The 16,570-nt window shown below is 42.1% G+C and overlaps 1 protein-coding gene across 1 annotated transcript in view; it reads left to right on the top strand.

Moving 5' to 3' along the window:
* The window catches only part of grin2ca (glutamate receptor, ionotropic, N-methyl D-aspartate 2Ca), a 69,174-nt gene that overhangs the window by 29,310 nt on the left and 23,294 nt on the right, over window positions 1-16,570 (top strand). The window contains exons 3-4 of the mRNA XM_020647290.3: window positions 9,090-9,691; window positions 14,778-14,892. Coding sequence (XP_020502946.2) covers window positions 9,090-9,691; window positions 14,778-14,892 — 717 coding nt within the window. The remainder of the gene's footprint in view (window positions 1-9,089; window positions 9,692-14,777; window positions 14,893-16,570) is intronic.

Here is a 16,570-nt window from a genome sequence, read left to right as displayed (position 1 = left end):
CTACGGGTTTGAAACATTAAAAAGACTTAAAAAGATCCTGTTTGTATAACACCAGTAGTCACCCATTGTAAATGTTGTACACCCTTTATTAATATTTAAGAGCTGTAGAGGTATTAACGTGCACATGACAGCTTTTTACCTCGTACACAGAGCTGAATTTAGTCCAACCCTCTCAAAGTCTTCTCAATAATCCGGAGCACCACCCGTCGATTGATTTATAGGACGCTGTCAGAGGTAGTCAACAAGGCATTGGAGCTCATTCATTTTTCATACATATCACTGGGAGCCGAGTGATCTTTCTGGAAGTGACAGCCCAGAACAAGGTGATAAACCAATTCCTGTACAAATGACATTTTAGTTTATTGATTGAGAGTAGAGGTGCCTTTTATCTTCTTTCTTTAAAATTGAAAAATGAATAGAATAAAAGTGAAAGATCTGGCAGTGAAGGAATTGATGTTAAGATAATAACTAGGGATATTAATCAAAGTTCAGTCTTCTTATTCGTGCATATTTAGTTAGAACGCACTCAAGATAGCAGCCATATAGCTACTTCAGGTGGAGAAGAAATGAAAGCTCTGTACTACACTATTTCCTGCGGATCAATCAGTTCCCATTGGCCTGATCAATGTGCAAACTCTGGGTAGATCAATAGTTCCAATTATGGCTGACACAAATGACTGAAGTGTTTGTGTAGCACTAAAGAAAGCTGGACCTGCACCTGGTTAAAGGCTTTAAAAAAAATGGCTGCTTCTTTGCCAGTACATAAAAGCGCAGAGTCCTCTGTCAAAATGGGGCCATTTGTCAGTGCTTTCCAGAAGAATACGTGATTCATGAGCATTTCCTCTACAATTAGCAAACCATTTGGCAAGGTTCAGGCGATCTTAAAACACTGGGTAAAGATTGGGGAGATAGTGGGCTCACATTTTACCAAGCTTGAAACCAATCTCATGAACTATTCCTCTGGGGCATTGGCCGAATTTTAGAGGCTTCCTGTTTAGTTTGTGGAGTGATAAAGGAGTTCAAGCCAAGATTTATGTTTCAGTGCATTGCTTTTGTTTACAGACTGACTTGAAACTTAAAATGAAAGTAGAAAGTGGATGTTGAAATGACCTTTAAGAGTAGATTCCAAGCTGCATTTGTATGCATAGTGTCTCATATAGCTATGCTAAATCATTGTTGGATAGCTAGTGATGACAATGGGGAGACAATGATGAGCTAAAAAAAATGTTTTGGTTGTTTTTGTTGTTTTCTAGATGAAACAAGTCTGAAGCGTTGATGTTGGGCTGTCAGACATTTAAAATCCATTATGTTTCCCCCACTGTCCGTCCAATTTCTCTGTAAACAAGCTGACCATAGCCACATAGAGGTCTGTAAAGTATCATAACCTTATAAGGCCAAATATTACCTCTATGAATATATATATAGGTATACAAAAAAGCTATTGGGTATGACTTCCAACAAAAGAGGCATCCAGTGATGTCCTTCAACAGTATTTTGACACCCAAGGGGGTAAGTATACTTTCTTAATCCCACTACAGACATAAAGCATCATAAATTTCCCCTCATTATGCATTTAGCTCAAAACCCTGTTTAAAAATCCAAGGCATCTGTTGAAGCATTCATTGTGAGGTAGGACAGATCACATCCTGGGAGCACTGGAGCTGTAAGTGAGCAAAAAATCTGAGTCTGACACGAGCAGGCCCTGATTGTCTGAGCAGGAACATGAGCCTGGGGCTTTTTCTCCGAACTAGATCTTCTTCTTTTTTTATCCTGTTTTCTTTTCACAAACCTGAACTCACTTGTCTCTTTACCTGCAGCTCCTGCTGCATTTTAAAACCACTGGCACAGTTACAGTGTAGTCTGTCTAGACTGAGACAGGGAAAGTGCAGTCACACTGAGCAGCCTAAGGGGAGAGAGACAAGACAGCTAGCATATTCATACGCTGTCGAACTTATACAACGGAGAAGTGAGGATGGGCGAAGTTCTTCTTCTGCCTGGGAAACAGTTGTCCTGAATACTGCGCCATTTAGCGTGCCTAGTTATATTTCCATTTTAAAAAAGACCTCCAAGCCATACCACCACTAAAGGTGTTGTTCCCATGGCAGGCAACACTTAATCATCCCAACTCTTGAATCCTGGACAAATAATAGAACATAGATGATGTCAACCTATAACTTCCCATATAACTAGATATAAGTCAACATTGACTTTAGGTTTCACACAGGACTGATGTAAAATCTGGGATCTTTCTTTGCACCTTCCATCCCCTCTGACCACCAACCCCAAATTGTCTTTTGCACTCTTTATACTTCACCTGACGTCAGATTGTTTACAACAGCAGTAGAGTTATTATCTGTATTTGTTGTAATAATCTGTAGCCATACTTAGCTAGTGTTGTAGTACTCGAAATCGGTCTTGGTATAAAGACCGGCCTCAAGACCACTTTTTGAAGGTCTTGGTCTAGTCTCAGAATCGAAATCATTTGTACTCCGTTCTGTCTGGATGGACTCTTAAACAGATTTGAAATCGGTCAAGACAACCACTGATCAACTACCTTTCCAAGTCATTACAGTAGTAAGAAGGAAAACGTCTCTTTCTAAGAGAACAAATAACTTCAATTTATCCTTGATTTGATTTTTTTCTCCCCGGTTACAGACGTTTTGCCAAATGCAGGAATCGTGCACATTCACACTCTTATACTCTCTTATACTCTATACTCAATCCTTTACTCTTGTTGTGTTATAGTAGAAAATGTCCAGGGAGCTACAATATGTGTCTGTTCTCGGTTGCCGTGCAGGATCTGCTTGTGACGTCAGCAGCACAGGAAGGTGGTGCCAGGGCATTTCCTGCTGCGTGGCGGAGGCAAACATATGTCGCAGCAAAGAGCCGTGGCCAGAAGTGACTCCTCATGAAGCAAAAAAAATAAAAAATTAGATGCTGCAGTTCAGTCGTCTGACCGATGGCCATGTTTACCAATTTGTGCTCCAAATCTTCAGGGCTACTTTAACTCCACTGTCATGACACGTTTACTGCAAATCATCGTCTTTTGGCTTCATTTCCTTTGAGCCAAGTGACTTCATCTCCTGTTTCCTTTTGATTTTTGGATGCAATCCATATCCATATCCATCCACAGGTGATGACGCACCTGATTCATTGAGATAACCTTCAGATTTCACAGAGAGTCTGTTTGAGAGAAGATGAAGACGCTCGTTCCTATGCTCTCTAAATGAAAACAAGTGTTGGTTTCGGTGTCATGGCCGCAGCTCTGATATAAACAGCTGTGGTTTAGAGATAATCACTGCTTTACACTCTCATCTAACTCAGACCAGTGTCAAAGCATCTAAAAATCTAATCTTCTGGCTGCAGAGCATTCAGTCACCACAAGGTTTGAACAGTCAACCTTTTTTTTCAGAAAACGTAAAGAAGGGTTTTAAAAAAAAAGGGGGGGGAAAGTTAACTGTGCGGACTAACGCAGCGTTTCTGCGTTTGTTTGTAAAGCAGTGTGAGGTCTGTATATTTTACCCTTGTGGATATAATCTCAGCCTTGAGAAGCTAAGCTTTCCACTCAATGACTGTAATCTTCTTTGGGACTGTAGACTATTACTGTGAGCTTCTGTGGACAACGCTGTGCGACGACAGCTTACTGCCTGATAGAGTCATGGTCCCATTTCAAACGCCCCAGGTTATAATCTAACATGCATTATTTATAGTATTGGGCAATATGATCATTTTTTATTGTCAGCTGATGGAGATTTGTCATCCAGCGGAGATTTCTCCAATCTCTTTTTCTATCACTGTTGTCCTGTTCTGCATCTACGTCATCTTTCAGAGGATTTAGAGGATTTCTCTCTCTGTCTCTCTCTTTGTTATGCTCGTGGAATATCTGGAATATCAGTATTTATGTGACTGAATGTCCATAAATAAACTTTTCCAAGTGATATATTTTATTGAGACAAATTGATGTATTTCTCAAAACATTCAACATGTATGCTTCAAGAATATATCTCAATATTTACAGTTAGGTGAATTATAGGGACCTGTTTGTTAAAGGAGCAGTAGGTAACTCTGACATCTAGTGTTTAAAATGGGTACTGCAGTCCAAATTCAAAACAATGACGAGAGCTGTCTGCCCCCGCCCCCTCCTCCCTCTAGAATCGATGCTCACGCAGGTCACCATGTGGTGGACACTGAAGCTTCAGTGTTTATCCAGCTCTGCATCGGTCTGTAAACCTTTCTGTGTTCTAACCTCTCTCCATTTTTCAAAAGCATCTCCAATATTGATCGTAGTTTGAGCACGTTTCTGCTCGTGGAGCTTATCAGAAACATGCAGAGGCTTTTTAGGTCGGGTACAATCACTTCTATCTGAACCACTTCTCTCACCTGCTTCCATCGCTGCAACACCTGTTGGTTGGCCGTTTGCCTTAAAACCGCTTATCGTCTCTGGTCGAAACAAATACAGACCACTCTGCAAACCAAATTACGTTGTTTACCCACCTACAATTTGGAATAAATTGTGCTACATTTTGACTGTTTTCTTAGTGTTATCAGTTGTTATGAACAGATTAGGGAAGACGTGCAATGCAGCCAGGAAGAGGCTCGGACTTTACATCATCTTTAGGAGGCAGTTTGGATTGGGGTCTAAACATGTTAAGCCTTTAGATGCTGCCTGCATGTGGCTCCTAGAGAGGACGTCAATGCTGGTGGAAGGTTCATTTTATATTCAGTGTAACCGACTGTGACTGTTGGTTTGACTCCATTTCCCCTGCAAACATATGCCTTGGCCCGTACTGTACACACTCTGCACACTGACTTCAGGCTTTGAGCTGCAGCCGAGCCTGTGGTAATGCCCCAGGCTCATTTGGACCGTGCGTTAAGTCTGCCCTCTGCTAATTGAGCTGTTGAGATTGGAGTTTGCGAGCGGCTTTACTCCGACTATACCCTCAGGCTATGCCGCATACAAACACATAAAACACACACCTGCACATACACACTCTGACGCCTCGGCACCTGTTGGGGAATGAAGCGTTTGAGAGTCGTTGCAGATGCGGGGAGGCAGCAGCACGAGCAGGAATAAGGGCAATAACTCTGACAGATTAGCTGTGGGACAGTGAGGGGAAGGAGAAAATGAGTAGATTTACACCATCTTCACGAGCTCCTCCGTGACTAACCTGCATAAGATCCCTGCAAACCGTGTGGATGTATGCATGCAGCCGCCCGGGCCTCCACTGCAGTCCAATCCATCTAAGTCCACAGCCTGTCCCTTACACTGAGCTCACAATGATTTCTAGTAAAGATGTAGATAACTGAACGTCATTAATATGAATATAAGGCAGCTTTTGTAAGATGAGGTGTTAAAAATAAATGATACGAGCGCCGGGTTAATTGAATGAGTAAGAAATGAAAAATGGTAGTGTCGCTGATCTTTGTTTCAGTTACACTATTTAAAGCAATTTTTTTATTTTAAGAAAACTTTAAAGCTGGAGTCATCTTTTTTTTTTGCCACAGAAAACTTTAGCTTAACAGTCAACAGTCAACTCCCTGGCCACTAAACCAGCGAAGACCAAGACATAACCGAGACCAGAGGGCTACAAGACCAAGACAAGATCAAGACATTTAAGGATCGTGACCGAGTCAAGGCCAAGACCATAATTATCAATGAAAAATCATCATCTTGTGTTTAGAGAACGTGTCACTCACTTGGACCATAACACACCCACGCCCGGTCTGAGACCGAGTAAAAAATGCTTTCCAATTCCGAGACAAGACCGGTCTTCAGACCAAGACTGATTTTGAGTACTACAACACTATATTTACATACAAAACATTCTGGCTTGGACTGTAAAGACTCTATGCTCAGAGTTTAAAGAACCCACCTGGGAATGACACCACAAAAAGCAAAAAATAATGAGGAAGACAGCTTTGCACCATTTCTTTCTCGTGCTTTAAAGGCTTTCTGTGATTTTTCACACTTAAATGTAGAAATCAAGTATATTCTCTGAAAATAACTCTGTGAGTCATGACTGTCTACAATGGGTGTAACACCCGAGTCCCACTGTCTGTGATGCTTTCCGAGTTTTCCGAGTCCTATCTTCAGTTTGTTTACATCGCCAGGACGGCCGGCTGACTCCTCCCCTCATATATAAAAGTTGTTTAATTGAGGGACTAGAGAAAAGAAGAATAACATACTGTACTCACTGCTTAACTGTGTTTCTAGATCACGCTCATTTCAGGTAAATTTACATGCAGTGTGAAGATACCAGCATAATAAAGATCGCTAGCATTAGCATGCTAACACAACAATGCAGCGCAAGTTGTTTTGGTTTCATGCTGGTGCTCAAGGGCGACATCTGCTGGATCAAAAAAATACCCGCATATAAAGGGTTAATAAATGGTTGGGTGTATTTAAAACTAGGCCTTGAAAAAAAACCTCTTTGTTACTGTACATAGCTCCAACCCTGTGTGGGGATTCAAGAAAAGGTCTGAGAAAACAAGAGCAAGTGACAAGTGAAACAAGGCTACAGAAAAAAAGCAAATGTTTTCCGGGGGCGTGAGCACGGTTACAGTCGGAGGCACAAAGTCAGAGGATTTAGCCGTGACGTCTGAAATCGTAAGATGCTCATACATCACAAGAGCGCTGAACTTCTCTCAAGGACAGCAAGGGAGACAGGCGGAATAAGATCACAGGCGTGTTTGCTGTCTCACGATACCTAACCCCCCCCAATCCTCCGCTCAGAGGGGTCCACAGCTCGACGTGGTAGAGCTTTTTCTTCCAGAGAGGGAGAGGGTCAGGAGGGGGCCGACTACCCATCAAGCCTGACAGAGGGAGAGAGAGAGCTTTACCAACGCCACAGTCAAAGCAAATACTTCTAACAAGACGAGAGGCAGGACAGAATTTTAAGACGGCGGTTAAAAGGTGAGCATCGTCAGAGAACAATAAACCTTATTTACAAATCACAATGGAATTACTTCAAACAGTGCCTCACATTGACGCCCGCGCCTCCTACAAATGATTCCCCGTTAATGAACATGTTTGTTTTGCAGAAAGACGAGGCAGAGTAATTGAAGTCTGCTGAAGAATAAATAATCTCTGACCAAAAACCCAACGTGAATGAGCATCATTCCATCAATGTCATGTTAATTATGATCGCCTGGAATAAATGCAGTGAAGACAGACAGATGACAGTTTAGACAACTTCAAATAGAATCTGTCTGTCTTGTAGTTTGGCTCTTGTTTCTTAGAAGCATCCTGTTAAAAAGGGTTTAGAAATGATACAAAGATAAGTGCTGATTTGCATTCATGAACACGGTGGTGCAGTTGTTAGCGCTGTTGCCTCACAGTCAGAAGGTTCCTGATTCGAGACCCGAATCTGTGTGGAGTTTGCATGTTCTCCCCATGCATGCAAGGGTTCTCCGGGTACTCCGGCTTCCTCCCACAGTCCAAAGACATGCTTGTTAGGTTAACTGTCTGTCTCTATATAGTAATAATAATAATAATAATAATAATAATAATCTTTATTTATCGAGCACTTTTCAAAAACAAGTTACAAAGTGCTTTACAAGGACAGCAAATATAAAAACAGGCAGGCAAGATTAAGGAATAAAAATCACTTTAAAATAAAAAATCCCTTTTAAAAGAACTGTAAAATACATACAATTCTTTTAAAGGAATTCTAAAAAGTGAAAATAATAACAATTAAAAAAAAGACAAAAAACAGGAAAGGCCCAAGAGATGACTGATTCTGCCGACCTGATCTCCTCGGGCAGGTCGTTCCATAGTCGTGGAGCCCTCACGGAAAATGCTCTATCCCCTTTTGTTTTATATGTCAGCCCTATGATTAGCTGGCATCCAGTCCAGGGTGTAACACCGCCTCTCTCCCAATGACAGCTGGGATCGGCCATCGACCCCGAATGGAAAAAGCGGTAAAGATAATGAATGGATGGAACACTTAAATGTACAATAGAATTCTATTAAATGTTCACATTAAAAAAAAAAAAAATGATTTAACCTATATTATAATTTTTTATTACATTACCTCAAATTTTTCCAACAGTGATCAAAGACAGAGAATTTCCGTAATCTATAGCTGTAACTGGATGTATCTTGTGCTGGCGGCGACCATGATAGAGCCGCCATGAGAGACTCGACATGTTTATTGTTGCCGTGGGAACACAGGATGTTACATCAAAGACGGCCGCATACAGAATCAGGAATTAGCTATTGAAGCTGTCTGCTATTGCTATCTAACTTATGGGAGAATACTTTTAAGATTGGATTGGGTGCTGTGAAATTATTTTTCAGATTCTCTATTGCTTCTCAAAAACGCTGTACAGAAATTAGATTTATAGTTGATAGTTCACTTTCAACATTGTTTGGCACTGTGTGCATGTGACACTGTTTCTTATCTGGAACCTGTCAGGCACTTTGGACCCAATCCATGATGTCACAGCAGGCGTTTGTGTGGAGAACTTAACAGAAGGTGCTGATTTTCAAACACAACCTTAAACTTCACCTTCAGGTGTGAAAGACTGCTCAACATCATTTCACTGAAAATCTCAAGGGAAAAGAACTTCACACTACAAGATACTACAAAGACTGGTTCCCTCCACTCCATCTTTATTTAAAAAAAATAAAACAGTAAAACAGAAAAGCCCTCGCCCGTTATTCTCCTCAAGGTCGTCTTATTTGCAGAAAGAAACGCTGGCCACACTGACAGTGCCATCCCTCTGCATTTGCGAGTACGGATGACGGGCCAGTGTTTGCGCTGCAAAAGTAAGACGTGTAAGTTTATGTGATGAATGAGTGCTCGGCCCCCCCGGAGAAAAGCAAGCAGGAACACTTAGCTACTGTCAAGACTCACCTGGAGGGGTAACTCTCCTCTCGACGAGGGATTTTTCCTTGTTTTAATAATGTCTGTGTGTGACCTTAAAAGGTATAAAGAGGGTTCCCCCAGAGTTCAATCTGCACATTAAACAAATTTAATTAAGATGCGTTAATTTGCTTGTTAGTCCAGAGCAGAGAGCGTGCAGCGAGTTAACCAACCATAAAGGTTTTCATGCACATATCCATGTTTTTTTTTATTATCCTCCAGGGTGAAGGCTCCAACTTCCTGCAGCTGGGCTCCTCCATCGAGCAGCAGATCAACGGCATGTTCAAGGTGATGGAGGAGTACAACTGGGACAGCTTTGTGGTCATAACCAGCCTCTACCCGGGGTATGAAACCTACGTGGAATATATTAAGTCCTTCACAGACACCAGCTACTTCATGTGGGAGCTCCAGGACATTCTGACCTTCGACATGTCCGCCGACGGCATGAACGACATTCGGGCGCGGCGGCTGCTCCAGCAGATCGACGCCCAGGTGCTGTTGGTCTACTGTTCCCACGAGGAGGCCCAGTACCTGTTCAGCATGGCGGCGGACTCCGGATTAGTGGGGCCGGGCTACATCTGGATTATCCCCAGCCTGGCGGTGGGGAACCCCGACATGCCGCCACCCGACAGCTTCCCCGTGGGGCTGATCAGCATCATCACAGACCGCTGGAGGATGAGTCTGAGGAAGAGGGTGCGGGACGGGGTGGCCATCGTGGTGAAAGGGGTGCAGAGTTTCCGGAAACAGAGAGGTTTCGTTCCCGAGGGCCACAGTGACTGTCACAACCCCGTCAGGCCCGCCTCTACTAACGACACTCTGTTCAGGTGAGACCAAAGTCTGAGACAATAGAGAACAAACCATATGACGTATTTTTGTAGGCCAACCCTGAAGTAGCATCACCATGGGGTCTAACCAGAATTCTCCTCTGGGATGTTTTCATTGGATTTTGGATCATTGCAGAAAATAATCTCTGTGGCAAACGCACGTTTCTGAAGCGTAGGCGTTTTGTTCAGCAGGATAATCTTCACAGATGAACGCCATTTTTATGATGTTTGAAGCGTTAATGTGGCCGACAGAAGTAAAAAGCTAACGTTATGCTACATGCTAACTACACCACGGTTACATGATTGTGACGTCACTAGCGTTATGCTTCAGACGATCTCCGATAAACTAATCCACGTAGCTTAATAAATAGTTTACTAACATAATATTCACCTGAACCTAAAGATTAAACCTACAGGAGACATCTCCGACTAGTGAGAGAGTTCCCGCCCTCTGTGTCCGGCGTGATGACCTTTAATGTCCCCGACAACCACTGTAGTCACATTTAGCCGCTTGTTAGCAACCGCCTTTTTAAAGACGAGTAAAAACTTCAAACTTCACAAGTGGAGGTATTACCTAACGTAGTTTATGTGCTCTAACAAAACACCAACATCTCTTCAGCTTGTGTTAACCACAGACCTTATTTCAGGCGTCTAACCACAAACACATTCAAAATCCCCGTTGACTTTTAGACGTTAGACCCCATGGAGCTCAAATGCTAACTTACTGGTTTTAGGACTCATTCCTGTGGCTCTCTATAAAGTGTTTATATATGAAGCAGTCTTATCATAGGTCTTAGTTTAATTTAGCTAATGATCGAAAGAGCCATGTCTTTATTTGAAACTGTTCCAGAGGCTTCAGTGATGAGACCACCCTCTTCATTTTCGCTCTATGTTCATCTTATATCTACAAAACTCCGGCACCACAGCCCCTTAGTAAAAGAAAATGTTAATTTCAATGATCAGGATTATGACCATCCTTAGGGAACTAACAGCATACCAGTTTTAGTTGTCCATCATCTAAACGCTAAGCGCAGATGGAAATGAGTTCTGAAATGCTGCCGTAATTAATTGTATGCATTTATTCAGGGATTTACGTTGCATCGCTAAAATGTTAATTCTTGTCTTGATGAACAAGTTCCTGTGTTTGTTGGCAGGCTTTGCTCACTTGTTTCTTGTATTTAAACATGCAAAAGGCTCACAGAAGGAGCCCTGAGGAGCTATTGAGTCATTCTCTGAGTGCAAAGACTTCACTCACCAGGGCCTCCGTAAGAAAATGTTAATAAATGATAAGAGTGAGTTACAGAGTGAAGGCGTTCCCCCCATGGAAACAACTCTGCAGATGCATGCTGATAATGGTGCTAATGAATGAAAATGGAGTATGGACCCCTGTAGCTTCAGACCATCTCATGTATATTTGATGTTGTCTCATTAGTTGTATGAAACGAGACACAGTGGATACTTCTTCAATCGAGATCGAACCCCTGAGTATTGTGAAAATGCTCTTGAAGCGAAGGTTAATGCAGCCGAGCAAGACGAGTTAAATCCAACAAAAGGACACTTTTTGAATCATAAATAATCAAGTCATAAATACCCAGGGGCAAGTCCAGACTTTGTTGACTGGGGTGGAACCAGCTTTAACAAAGAACCAATCACAGTTGAGGATTTTTGGGCGATAACAGTTGGTTTACTTTTATTGGGCACATTTGTCCCAAAGGCTTTATTCTTGTTGAGGGATGAGCAGGGGCGTGGCCAGGGGTGGAATGGGCCCCTCTTGAAATCTGATTGGCCACCCCTGGCCACGCCCCTGCTCATCCCTCAACAAGAATCAAGCCTTTGGGACAAATGCGCCCAATGAAAGTAAATTAACTAAAAGTGTTTGTTGTTGAAACTTTCGAAATCAATCAGAACTTTTTGTACAGGGTCAATTCATAACCGATGTTATCTCAAGACACTTTATTAAATTACTTCCAGAGACCCGACATTGTTCCACTTTGAGCAAAGCTCTCACTTCTTGGCAAAGGAGCAGTTGCAAGAAAAACTTCCTTTAACAGGAACAGAAAACCCGGAGCAGAGCCAGCCATCTGCTGTGACTGTGTTGGGCTTTAAAGGTGGGACAGAGAGTAATGCAGATAGAAAGAGATAAATAGAGACAAACAGCCCAACAACAAGAACAACGAGTAAAACTGATTTATGGCTACAGTACCAGTAATAGAGGCAGAGGTATGTATTAGCAGATTTTGCCGCCAACTGGCCCAAATTGTTTTTTCTAACTTTCTAACAACATTTCCAAAAGGATCCCAATGAGCAGCTGTTCTTTCACGCTACCAAACGTTATGGATAAAACCAGCTATTTTACATTGCACTTAAATGTCCAACACTGCCTCTTTCTGTTAATTTGTATGAATCATTGTGAGAAAATCAAATATTGTTTTGGATGAAAACCACAGTGAGACAAACGAGCCAACAAACAGATTGGGACAGGATCCTTTGTTCTCTGAGGTAAAAATGTCTTCTTGGCCAATGCAGTGTGGCAGCTTTAAGGACAGCAAACCAACAGCTGTTTATGGTTGTAAAAGAAGCAGCACCTTCGCATAAAACTAAAAGGTCTATCTGAGCAGCAGTTTGTAAGTTATATACGGTCACACTCTTGGCATCACATCTTTTAATGGAGGTACTAGATTGGAGGAATTCCCCCAAAGGACTACATCGCAGCCATTACAGCAGTTTTTAAGAAAAAGTTTTACTTAGGGACAAAATAATGGCTTTAGAGGAACATTACGTAACTCTTCCACCTTAAAATAGTAGTTTTAAAGATCCATTTGTCCACATGTGTTCGGCTTTACAGTACGGCACTAGTTCACACACAAGCCCTAAGTTATAAAAAGAAGCTAGTTAGCCTGTTTCTGTCTCTGTATTCTGTATAGGACAGTGATGGATAAAGCCAAGAAGACAAATAGAGAGAGTGACAGAGCAAGCAGAGCGTACATCCCTGAAGATATTATTCAGATTTCAACTAAACGAACCCGTTTCGTTATCTATGTCATCGTTGTCTCGTGTTCAGCAGTTTTACCGAGTGCATAAAGTCATCTAACCCAAGTTACGTCTCAGGTTTGCATACAAAAACATCAATAAATCAGCCTTACACCGATTACCTATCTCAACTAGTCTGTAATAACTTACCGTCTCCAATGTAGCCATAGCAACGGCCTACATATATCATGGCACCAGTTGAATACACATCAAAATGCTCCACATGCTAACAGTTTGAAAACAACAAACAGGCTGAAGATTCTTGCAGAGTCATGTTTGCACAAAATTGGGTAAATGTTCTGCACTTTGCAGTCACATGGTTAGGTAGCTTTCTCACAATGTTTTAGCCAGCTTTGCACCCTCTGCTTGTAAACAACTGCACAGTTGAGACCTTTGGTTGGCGCCAAAGCACACCAAACCAAATTCCTAGATATTGTTGCTGCAATTAGTAAATCTGCAGTTTCTCCCATCAGTGTAAAGTTTCGCACAGAAATACTGAACATGCTATCAGGTGTCAGGAAAAGTAATTGCACTCGCATTTTCTGCAGGGAAGAGCCTCTTTTTATTGTTTCCATTAAGATTTGTGGGCACAGCTATCCCTGTTCTGTACAAAGCAGGTATCAAAGTTGTCTTTAATTACTGATAAATCACAAAGATACAGAGATGGCTCGTCCTTCCCGGCATGACTTCCCATCGGTTTGGTGTTGTGAGGAACATTTTACGGCCACTTGTCACTCTTCCAAACTGTGCCCTATACCCGCTGCCATCCATCCATCCATCACCTCCCCCCTCCTCTGCTCAGCACCATATCTCTTGCAGACTGTCAGGGAGCAAGTAGAGGGGCGGGGCTTCTCCTCATTTAAAACCGTGCCCAATAGAGCAATCCAGTGCCACAGAACATCGAGCAAATCCTGTTTTTTTTTTTTTTTTTATTTCAATTTAGCAAAGAGAAGACCCAGAAAAAAAGAGGGTTCAGCATCAACGTTTGGCTCGTTTGGAAGCAAGGTTGTTCAAGGAGCTTTGGGAATGTGTTGTGTGTCAATGTGGACGAGTTAGAGCAGATGGACCGCTAACAGGACTCGAGCATTGCGAGTCACCTCTCTAATAAGTCATTTATCTTTCAGGGTCTCCAAAGCCAGAACAGAAGCAACTTTTCCTTTTTCGCAAACCCAAATTATTCCACTAAAAAGGGGAAAATCTTGAACATTATCTCCGGCTTTGATACAGTACAAACCCCTCTTTTTAGACGTTCTAAACCCAGCAGGCATGACTGGAGCAGAGGCAGCTCTTGTCAGTATCATGAAGGTCGGCGCGCTAGAACAAAGCACTTTCTATTAACTTTATAGTCTAGGCTATCTCTTTCTCTTTCCAGCCACTTCAAACATTAACATCCCCCCTCGGTTCTCAGACTCGTCCGCACTCGGAGAATGGATTTTTTTTTTTTTTGTCTTCAAACAAGCTTTGATAATGAGTCAGCTCACCTGTTAATGGGATTATGGCAGATTACCAGATTAAACAGGCTTTTCACACAGACCGGGCTGAAGGCTATATTCTCCTCCCAGCAGGCTTTTCCTCACCTCGGCTGGAGTGACAGCTGAGGTGAGAGAGCAGCGCCGCAGGTTTAATATAACAGGATGTGAAGGATGAAACAATGGGATCACAAGAGGCAGGTTACAGATTTCTGACTGTCATGTCTTTTATTTTTACAAACCGAAGGGGGGCAGCTGGGTTCGTTGTCCAAGAAATGTATTTTACACTCACATCTGGAGTTAAAAAAGGTAAAACCATATACACTCAAAAAAGTAAATAGACTCCATTTATCCATGCAACTTGCATGTAAGTCAAATTTAAAAGCATGTCTTCTACATTGGTGTCCAAAGAAGGGTACCGCCATGTTTGTTTGCTCTAAAGTTGTGTTTGACTGAGCAAAAATTTCACAAGATTTCCAGTTTTGAGAGTCGAAGGATGCAGCCCCTGAAATGAGACGCATCTTACAAATGATGCTTTTAGGATAAAAAAGTCACAGACAATGTTTTTCTCTTTGTTCCTCCTGCAGGCACATGTTGAATGTAACCTGGGAACACAACGACTTCTCCTTCAACAGCAACGGTTACCTGGTGAATCCAGCCATGATAATCATCACTTTGGACAGAGAGAGGCAGTGGGACAAGGTGAGCTTTGCACAACACGGCTGATCTATTACCTAACACATGCAGGCAGGATTTTTCTTTCTTGGGCCGTGCAATCATATACAGCTGAATACAAGAAAACATCGACTTTATTAGCAGGATAATGAGAGAAAGATAAAAGAGAGGAGCTGTTCTGCAGTATCACCGTGACTTTTACTGACATCTCTCTCTTCATGCTGGCTGCAGCAGAGTGATTTCATACATCACTGGCTTCTTTGTGAGGAGTATCGTTAGAGGAGTCAGAGCGCCACTGATACCCCCCCCCATGAAAGATCATCTCCTAATCACACACACAATACTACAGTTCTCTCACACACTCACAGAGACACACCTCTCTCTCTTTCTTCTTTCTTACCCTCTTATCTCTTCAAAAGATGTTGCAATAAGTCCAACATGCACTTTTATCAGGTGGTTTTGAAGCAGCATGACGTTTCATGTTCAGTCAGAGTCTCTGGGTGTGATGTGGACACCAGACTGGAGGGAGTTTACATCCTGCGCTGATTTAATGGATTCTGTTTATGCTTAAAAGAAAACTGAAGCATGCATATTGATGCATACACAGCAGAAGACTGTCCTGGACAGGAGGGGGATGGCGGGGTCTCCTGAGGCAAGACATGACGTAAAAAAGAAAAATGACACACAAGTGGCAAACCAAGAAACAAAGTCCATTTTATGATGCTTTCATGAGAATATTTTTGTCTTTATATCAATGTAACATACTGGTGAACAAAAAATAATGAAGTGTGTGCACGGATATGGTACTGTACAATGCATGCATACAGTCTATGGTCGTGAACCAATCAGAATCAGAATAACTGTCACCATCACCTTTTCACCTAATCTAACTCTGTCTTTCTGCAGAAAAAATGTGAGTGTTTGATAAAATGCTTATATCAAATTTGAAAATTGATCTTTTTTTAAAGTGCTAACTGGTAATGCAGCGAGGGGTTGGAATTGCCTTCATTACGTTAGATGTGTAATTGCACTCTCTTCATCCCAAGTGACCCCTGCAAGCAAAAATCAAATCATCATGTCAGGGTCTTGCGTTTCTTTCTGATCTGTCTGTGACTCCTCTTACTTCCATACGAGTGAGAAAAAACAGAGTTTAAAATGTCCCGTCAACACTTTACTCCACTTCCTGTTGATGGAGAGAGAGAAAAAGAGCTGCATCAAACACGGAGACAATCTTCTGTCAACTCATCGACAGATGTATGACTGCAGGAACACTTTGCAGAGAGCAGATAACACACTGTTTTTTTATCCCGACACCGACAAGCAGCTGCGTCTCACTCTTCTTTTGGCAATCCTTTTCTGCTGTTTTTGATGATCATGTGTTCTTCCCTGCAACCCTTCTTACAGATAAGGGGGGTTTTAACTGTCTTAATGTGCTTGCGCTCTCTGACAGACAAGACAGCTTGCTCTTGAACCATCTCGAAGGTGTTATAGAGTAGCCTTTGATTTTACAGAAACAGCAACTGGACTGATTTCACATTTACTTTAATGTATTCAGTGGCATGAAACATGAAAGAGAAATGTCTGACAGAGAGATGTCTTGGCATGAGACGTGCCCTCTCGTTCCCCTCATTGACTCCAGCATTCATTTCCTCCATGATGACCTTCGTTTAAACCTTTTGTGCAAGAAAAGAAAATACACATACTC

Source organism: Labrus bergylta, chromosome 16, assembly GCF_963930695.1.
Source record: "Labrus bergylta chromosome 16, fLabBer1.1, whole genome shotgun sequence".
Classification (NCBI taxonomy): Eukaryota; Metazoa; Chordata; class Actinopteri; order Labriformes; family Labridae; genus Labrus; species Labrus bergylta.
Note: the sequence above shows the minus strand (reverse complement) of the source record. Positions and strands in the feature narration are given on the sequence as shown.